This window comes from Odocoileus virginianus, chromosome 16 (genome assembly GCF_023699985.2).
Source record: "Odocoileus virginianus isolate 20LAN1187 ecotype Illinois chromosome 16, Ovbor_1.2, whole genome shotgun sequence".
Classification (NCBI taxonomy): Eukaryota; Metazoa; Chordata; class Mammalia; order Artiodactyla; family Cervidae; genus Odocoileus; species Odocoileus virginianus.
Window position 1 is genome coordinate 27,293,779 of NC_069689.1, and position 9,202 is coordinate 27,302,980.

The 9,202-nt window shown below is 44.5% G+C and overlaps 1 protein-coding gene across 1 annotated transcript; it reads left to right on the plus strand.

Moving 5' to 3' along the window:
- Positions 1–4,101: 4,101 nt before the first annotated feature.
- On the plus strand, positions 4,102–6,451 carry CLEC14A (C-type lectin domain containing 14A). The gene has a single exon (XM_020916577.2). The coding sequence runs from the start codon at positions 4,605–4,607 to the stop codon at positions 6,060–6,062; it is 1,458 nt and encodes a 485-aa protein (XP_020772236.2). The 5' UTR covers positions 4,102–4,604; the 3' UTR covers positions 6,063–6,451.
- The last annotated feature ends 2,751 nt before the right edge of the window (positions 6,452–9,202 follow it).

A 9,202-nucleotide genomic window follows, 5' to 3' on the forward strand; every position in this document is an offset into this window, starting at 1 on the left:
TGTAATGGTACCTCATTGTGGTTTTGATTTGCATTTCTGTGATAATGAGTGATGTTGAGCATCTTTTCATGTGTTTTTTTGCCATCTGGATGTCTTCCTTGGAGAAATGTCTGTTTAGTTCTTTGGCCCATTTTTTGATTGGGTCATTTATTTTTCTGGAGTTGAGCTGGAGGAGTTGCTTGTATATTTTTGAGATTAATCCTTTGTCTGTTGCTTCATTTGCTATTATTTTCTCCCAATCTGAGGGCTGTCTTTTCACCTTGGTTATAGTTTCCTTTGTTGTGCAAAAGCTTTTAAGTTTCATTAGGTCCCATTTGTTTGTTTTTGCTTTTGTTTCTAAAATTCTGGGATGTGGGTCATAGAGGATCCTGCTGTGATTTATGTCAGAGAGTGTTTTGCCTATGTTCTCCTCTAGGAGTTTGATAGTTTCTGGTCTTACATTTAGATCTTTAATCCATTTTGAGTTTATTTTTGTGTATGGTGTTAGAAAGTGTTCTAGTTTCATTCTTTTACAGGTGGTTGACCAGTTTTCCCAGCACCACTTGTTAAAGAGGTTGTCTTTTTTCCATTGTATATCCTTGCCTCCTTTGTCGAAGATAAGGTGACCATAGGTTCGTGGATTTATCTCTGGGCTTTCTATTCTGTTCCATTGATCTATATTTCTGTCTTTGTGCCAGTACCATACTGTCTTGATGACTGTGGCTTTGTAGTATAGTCTGAAGTCAGGCAGGTTGATTCCTCCAGTTCCATTCTTCTTTCTCAAGATTACTTTGGCTATTCGAGGTTTTTTGTGTTTCCATACAAATTGTGAAATTATTTGTTCTAGTTCTGTGAAAAATACCGTTGGTAGTTTGATAGGGATTGCACTGAATCTATAGATTGCTTTTGGTAGTATAGCCATTTTGACAATATTGATTCTTCCAATCCATGAACATGGTATATTTTTTCATCTGTTTGTGTCCTCTTTGATTTCTTTCATCAGTGTTTTATAGTTTTCTATGTATAGGTCTTTTGTTTCTTTAGGTAGATATACTCCTAAGTATTTTATTCTTTTTGTTGCAATGGTGAATGGGATCATTTCCTTAATTTCTCTTTCTGTTTTCTCATTGTTAGTGTATAGGAATGCAAGAGATTTCTGTGTGTTAATTTTATATCCTGCAACTTTACTGTATTCGTTGATTAGCTGTAATAATTTTCTGGTAGAGTCTTTAGGGTTTTCTATGTAGAGGATCATGTCATCTGCAGGTGGATTCTTAACCACTGAACCACCAGGTAAGTCCTAATGTTTACTTTTGAGGTGATCAAAATGTTTTGGAACTGATAGAGGTGATGGTTGCGTAACATTGAGAATGTACTAATTAATCACCTTATATGTACACCTTAAAATGGTTCATTTTATGTTATGTGAATTTTACCTCCATTTAAAAAAAAAACCCACAGGCTCTGAGTTCATCCTTGCTCACTTGACCCCAGACCAACTATCCATACGTGATCTCTGGATTTCAGTTTTCTTATCTGAAAAATGGGTACATAAGTAACAGCAACCTCCAATGGCATTCATGAGCACTAAACCTGCAATTACTAGAATATTCAATCAATTGAGCTGTTAATAAAAATCAATAATAAATTAAAAATAATAAAAATTAAAACATCCATTCATTTTTAGTTTTCTCAGGTATATTATACATTTCAAAATATGTTAGTGGTATATAGGTCAACTGTTGTTCAGTTGCTAAGCCATGTTCACCCATTTGTGACCCCATGGGCTGCAGCATGCCTTCCCTGTCCTTCACTGTCTCCCAGAGTTTGCTCAAACTCATGTCCATTGAGTCAGTGATGCCATCCAACCATCTCATCTTCCATTGCCCCCTTCTCCTCCTGCCCTCAATCTTTCCCAGTATCAGGTTGTTTCCAGTGAGTCAGCTCTTTGCATCAGGTGGCCAAAGTATTGGAACTTCAGCTTCATCATCTGTCCTTCCAGTGAATATTCAGGGTTGATTTCCTTTACGATTGACTGGTTTGATCTCCTTGCTGCCCAAGGGACTCTCAAGAGTCTTCTCCAGCACACAATTCAAAAGCATCAATTACTGGAGCTCAGTCTTCTTTACGGTCCAACTTTAACATAGGTCAACACAAAGTAATTAATTACAAAATGATGTATGTCTTACTTTGACCTAATTTGTTTTTCTCTTTTCTCACATCATCACGGGCATGGCCAGGACTGTTAGGCAGTCATTATGGCCACTATCTTCTCTTCTAATATTCCACCTCTCTAGGCAGAATGCCCATAGGGAAATCATGTGTTTACTGTAAGTTTTTCAATCATTTAGTCTTTCTTACTTTGGAACCCTCACCTCATCTCAAGTGATTTTTAAAATATCTAAGAAATTTACACTGACTACTTAGATTTGTAGAAAGTTTTATTTTGTTAAAATATACAGTACTGCACAGACACATTCAGAAACACACAGTCACTAGTCTGCAAAGGTATAGAGAGCTGGCCCAAGTAATTAGGTATTTTTAAAATCCATTCAGTTAGATTTCTAGATTTCCATTTTCCTTAACACGCTTAATTTAAATGCAGAGTTATGTTTAAGGTGACTCTCGGGCATCCGAAATGGACTATTGAATGTCCTTTAAATGGGGAAACAGCAAGGGTAGGAGAGAAATCCTGCTGCAAAACTCCACAGTTAGCAAAAGCACCATAAGTGTGATGATGATTCTTGGTGTTTACTATCATTTGTTAAGATATAGTATGTAGAAATTTCCAAAAGGAAGAGTGAGAGTAGTGGTGAAAGTGAGGTGGTGGTGGTTGTTCAATGGCTGGGTCATGTCTAAAGTAAGGTAGAAGCACACAAATGTGGTCCCGAGAGTTTCCTTCCTACCTCTCCTTACTAACCTGACAGTCCAGTCCAGGAACAGTGAGTTTAAGAGCCTGGTGTGCATTACCTGTGGAATCAGAACTTTCATTCTGATCATAGATACTTACAAGCATCAGGCATAGTTAAGAGCACTTAGTTGAAACTATGTACTTCTGATTGAAACTTATTTGGTCTCCATGAGCCAAGGCAGACAATAATTTTCTAAAATGATGCATTTTGTCTAAATTGCTAACAAGAAAAATCCTTTCACAGAGGATGCCCTGTTTAACTTTCTTTGTTCACCTTTAATTCCTCTCTGCTTCCACCTGAGTCAAAGTGTTTGTATTAAAACAAAACAGCCCTTGGAACTCTGAAGAAATGGACCCATCTCTTTTTAAGCTTTTTTAAGCTGCAGGGTATTTTTTACAGTATACAATACACATGCTAATGTAATAAATATTTTAATTTCTTAAGGATATTGAATTCTAGTGTCCCTTAGAGGGGACTTTTACAACTTACTGCTACAAATATTGGCACTTATTCATAGAAGAAAATGATATTAAAACAGTTCAAGGATAAAATCATATGTGGGGTAGTTGTTCTCAAACAGGCCATGATATCATTTATATATAACCTATAAGCTTGAAGAAGTTATGAATCAATATAGTGGCAAGGAAACCTAACATAACAGTTAAGATCAATGACTTATTTTTCATTTAGGCCTAGAAACACACTTCCTTTCCTGAATGAACTAATAAGCCCATTTCAAAGAGAAAGAAATGGAAGCGAAAAACAAAGTTGTAAGGCGAGCCTTGCCTGAAGAAACAGGCTTTCCCTTTTCAGATACCAGAAAGGAACTTCTTTGACCAGCAATTCAGTTCAGTTCAGTCGCTCGGTCGTGTCCGACCCTTTGCGACCCCATGGACTGCAGCATGGCAGGCTTCCCTGTCCTTCATTATCTCCCGGAGTTTGCTCAAACTCATGTCCATGGAGTCGGTGATGCCGTCCAACCATCTCATCCTCTGACCGCAATTCGCACTCCGGTATCGGCTTCGACAGCACAGGGAAGCAGAGCCTAGGAGAGACGGGGTACATAGTGCTGCCTCTGGTGGCGAGAGGAGCTGCTTCTACTTCGCACAGGGTCCCCCCACCCCCACCCCACCCCACCCCACCACCAGCCCCGAGTCTCGGTTCTCAGGGAGCCTGGAGCCGTCTAGAAATTGTCGTGAGGCCAACTCCGCGGCTCCGGACGGAGCACAATGGGCGGGCGTGGGCGCTCAGCGAGTTCCTCTTCTCCAGCTCTTCCTGCCAGTGTTCGCCAGAATGTTTGGGGCTTTGAGGCTGCGAAACTCCCTAAGCGCAGGGGGAAAACGATAAACGCTTCTTCCCAGGGGCGATTTTCTTTTCTATCTCTCCGGCCCTGACCAGGGTGTTTGACCTTCGGGCGGACAGCGTTCCCCGTGCCCTGGAGCCAGCTGTGTTCCTGACCCCAGAATAAATCAGGGCTGCCCCCGGGGCCTCGCAGAGCTCCGGACACGTTTCCTGTCGCGGCCTAAGGGAAGCGGTTTGCCGCCGGGACCCTGGAGCTTGGCGGTCGAGGGGACTGGCGGGAATCGGGTTGGGGAGCGGGAAGGCGGGGGGGAGCCGGCGGTGGGAGGCGGTGCCCGCGCTCCCGGGACAGCCCCACGCCCTCGGACCGTACAGACCCAAGCTGGGAGCAGCTGTGGGCGCTGGCCCTGCAAGATGAGGCCGGCGATCGCCCTGTGCTTCCTCTGGCAGGCGTTCTGGCCCCAGCCGGGCCGTGGCGAGCACCCCACCGCCGACCGCGCGGGCTGCTTGGCCTCGGGGGTCTGCTACAGCCTGCACCACGCTACCTTCAAGCGGCAGGAGGCCCAGGAGGCCTGCACCCTGCGCCATGGGGTGCTCAGCACAGTGCGCGGGGGCGCGGAGCTCCGCGCGGTGCTCGCGCTCCTGCGGGCGGGCCCGGGGCCCGGAGGGGGCTCCAAAGACCTTCTCTTCTGGGTGGCGCTGGAGCGCCGGCGATCCGACTGCACCCTGGAGAATGAGCCCTTGCGGGGATTCTCCTGGTTGTCCCCCGACGTCGGCGGGTCGGAAAGCGACACGCTGCAGTGGGTGGAGGAGCCCGCGCGCTCTTGCACCGCTCGGAAGTGTGCGGGACTCCAGGCCACTGGGGGAATCGAGCCTGCGGGCTGGAAGGAGATGCGATGCCACCAGCGCGCCGACGGCTATCTGTGCAAGTACCAGTTCCAGAGCTTGTGCCCCGCACCGCGCCCCGGGGCCGCTTCGAACTTGAGCTACCGCGCGCCCTTCCAGCTGCACAGCGCGACACTGGACTTCAGTCCCCCCGGGACGGAGGTGAGTGCGCTCTGCCCTGGGCAGCTCTCCGTCACGGCCACCTGCACCGCGGACGAGGTCGGCGCGCGCTGGGAAGGGATACCCTCCGGGGCCGTGCTCTGCCCCTGTCCCGGGAGGTATCTACGGGCTGGCAAATGCGCTGAGCTCCCTGACTGCCTAGACGACGTGGGAGGCTTTTCTTGCGAGTGTGCTGCGGGTTTCGTGCTGGGCAAAGACGGACGCTCCTGTGTAACCAATGGGGAAGGACAGCTGACCCCTGGAGGGACCCAGGTGCTCACCTGGCACCCGCCAGCCACTGCAGCCAGCCTCGCGCCGAAGGGAACGTGGTCACCCAGTGTCCAGGAGAGGCCGGGAGAGATACCCAATGCCCCTGGACAAGGCAGTGCAACAGCATCTTTTCCCGAGATCCCTCGGTGGGGAGCACAGAGCACGCTATCTACCCTTCAAATGTCCCCTCAAACAGAGGTAAAGGCGGACGTGAACTCTTCAGGAACAGCCTTTCCCAAGGTTAATGCTACGTCTCCCTCGGACAACCCCCAGGCTTTCGATTCTTCCACCGTGGTCTTCGTACTTGTAAGCATGGCTGTAGTAGTGTTGGTGATACTGACCGTGACAGTGCTGGGGCTTTTCAAACTCTGCTTCCACAAGAGCCCTTCCCCTCAGCAAAGAAAGGAGCCTTTGGCCTCGCCGGGCACGGAGGGTGATGCTGAGGCGGCTCATCTGAGCTCCGGCTCTGCACGTGGCACGGACAACGGGATGAAAGCCGGGGACTGTGGTCTGCGTGCCTCGGTGACGGGGTCCTCTCTTGGCTCTGGTGACACATAGGGAAACGGGGGACAGTGAGCGCGCCTTGTGAAAAGGGAAAGGAGGAACTTACTTGTGCGGATGACAATTCCTACAGAAATTCTTTATCCCCTAAATTTCCTCTATTCCACCGAGGAGCCGGATCTGAACTGAACACTCCTTCCATGAAGATGGAGGAAGTGGAAGGGCCTCAAGGTAGTAGAGGGGTGCCAGGATCCTACTGGGAGAGCTATTTTCTTGTGTTTATTCTGGGGAATTTGGAGAGGTGGTTGAACTTTTTATGACATGGGAAGCAAATAAAGTTTTTTGTTTTTTGTTTTTACCAAAATGGAAACCTTCTGTTTACATTGTACAGGCTGGGAGTATATTGGTTTGAAATTCCCAGGCAAAAAATAAAGTATTGTTGATAACCCAGACTCAAATATCATTGGTTTCCCAGAGGAGAAATTATTCAGGAAGATCAGCAGAGAGGGGCATGCTGGGAATAGCAACAAGAGTGCCTCCTGCTTTTACAGGAAGGAGAAAGTCCTTGCAATGAGCAGTAGATCTTTAAGAACTTTCTCCTTGGCTCTTTTATACTTTATTTTCAAAGTCATTGTTACTTGCGTGCTCTGCTATAAATCCAAACTGTAGCGTTGCCAGCGCGCTGGCTCTAGAAGCAAATTATAGTTGACCACCAATTCAAGTGTTTACTGCGTGTCCTTGCTCAAGGACATGATTTGTGTTCCCCTCTTCCATTTTTTGGTGCTCCCTTGTGTAATACCTTCCCAACCAAATAGACCTTTCCCAAACATCAGGATGCTGATCCTCACTTCCTATTATGGCAATATTAATTTTCAATTAAAGCATTACTGCTGAGTATTGATTTGAAATCTTCTGGGTACATTAAAGCAAAAGTAAACTGGGTTTCCTCCACAGTTGCTAGGTTCTTGAGCACTGTTTAATCCATGGGAAAATTTGAATTCCATAGCACTTCCTTCCCCCACTTCAGGAAAGTGTGTGCAGTGACTATACATGCCCATACTGGAATGATTACAGGTTAACAAGATTCTACGTGGCCTTTGCCCACATAGAATAGGCAAACAGCTTACCATAAGAATTAGTAGTGTAAGAAATAAGTGGGAAATATAAATATCTATTATCTCATTAGGACTTGGGATATTAGAAAATTGTCTAAATGAAGCATTCTTCTAAAAAACAATCAAGACATAATGATAATCACTATTGAGTGGGACTGAGGCCACCCCCCCCCAGAAAATATCCCACTTTTATTAATATGCTAGCACTTTAAATATTTGTGGGTTGGTGCATGGATGGAGATAGAGAAACAAGCTAAGTAACCAGGAAGATTGGAAACAAGGAAGAAGTTTACACTATGATTGACATAAAATCATTGGGATGTTCTTGAGTATATAATGTATTAGATATGTACATAATATATAGAGTATTGTAACATTAAAGGAATAAAGTAATAGGTAATTTGCTTCATATACTAAATATATGTTTAAACAGTTAAATTTAAGCAAAATCACAAATGAATTAGAATTAACAACTTTCAAAGAAATTTTTATGTGAAATCAGTTCACAAGGATAACTAAAATCAGGTAAGTAAATGGCTTACCCAATGTACCCAGCTTGTTTGAATGAATGTGTCTCAGTTCACCTCAGTTGTAGTATTTTATCTTTGCTCGTTCCCATAAAACCTCTCCACAGAAAAGGTAATTATTTGAATAGAATATATGATACTTTCTTTTGTAAGGTTAAAAATAACCTATCTATAAGGGAAAGGCTACACACTCCAGTATTCTGGCCTGGAGAATTCCATGGACTATCTATAACTGAACTGAATGTAAATTATCTATAGCTAGTACTATCTATATCTAGAAGTATTTATATCCACCTCTGTGTATGTGTATACACATGCTTTGTCTTAAAGTAGGTACTTGTACCATTGTTACAATACAATAGAGTATGCATCACTAATTTATTATGCAACTTGCCATTGGTGACTTTACAGATTTGGGGGTCCAAATGCCCTAGTGAAGAATAAATAGGTGTCAGCTCAATAACTTAACTGCTATTCCCTATTACTTCCCCATATAAGTAAACCAGGAAAGAATTGCAGACAACTGTATGTTTTTACATTTGACTTCCTGACAGATAGCAATTGCAGACCAAGCTCCATATGATTTTGTTTGCTTTCTGGCTGTGACATTTTTCATAAAATTTCGAACCCATGGCAGAATCGAGCCAACCAAGGATGATCTCTTAAAAGCTCTGTTAGGTTAAGGTCAGTGTTCTTCCTCAGAATATTTCTCCAGTATCGCTCCTTCATTTCTTCTCCAACCTCTTTGAGGTCGATCCCTTTCTTACTTAAAACCCTCTGCCCCTGCACTTATCTCACAGCTGCCTGTTCAGTCATTTTCTTAGAAGGAAAACTTGGAACCGGATTTACGGTCTTTTTCTCTGGCTAAGTCCTGCTAAGGAGAAGGAAATGGCAACCCATTCCAGTGTCCTTGCCTGGAGAATCCCGGGGACAGAGGAGCCTGGTGGGCTGCCGTCTGTGGGGTCGCACAGAGTCAGACACGACTGAAGCGACTTAGCAGCAGCACGTCCTGCTATCATCTTCCATAGTTTCTAAGTCCTTGTGTATGACTCATCCAGTGCCTGTGTGTTTCACGTCCTTGCTTTCCTCACTTCTAACAAGCTCCACTTTATTTCAGCCTCCACTCCCACAGCGGCACCTGAGCCTTTCAGATGATTTTGAAACTGCTCTACATCTGAAATCACAAATTCAGGCATTTGTGTGGGCATGCATGTGTTCAGAGACCTACTAAATCAGTCTTTAGAGATTGGGCTTTGGAATCTCTCTCTATAGATTTTAACCCTACCCAGGTAACTCTGATTTTAAACAAAGTTTGCAAACCACTCAATGCAAGTGTGTGTACCTCAACACAAAAGTTTCACATTCTCTTTTCTCCATTCCCACTATGTCTGGAGAATAGAGGGTGCTTAATCAACATGCAGAATTACAGTTTTTTATTTCATCAAGTCTCACAGGGATGTTGAAGTGTTCTACTGTAGCCAAGTCCTCTTGATAATTTTACTGTAGTCTTGTTCTTTTACCTCTAAGACACTTTTGCTTAAGCTTGTCCAGAATG

What these genes read in the sequence shown, in the direction of transcription:
- CLEC14A (XM_020916577.2), top strand. Translation starts at nt 4,605, where the DNA reads ATGAGGCCGGCGATCGCCCTGTGCTTCCTCTGGCAGGCGTTCTGGCCC.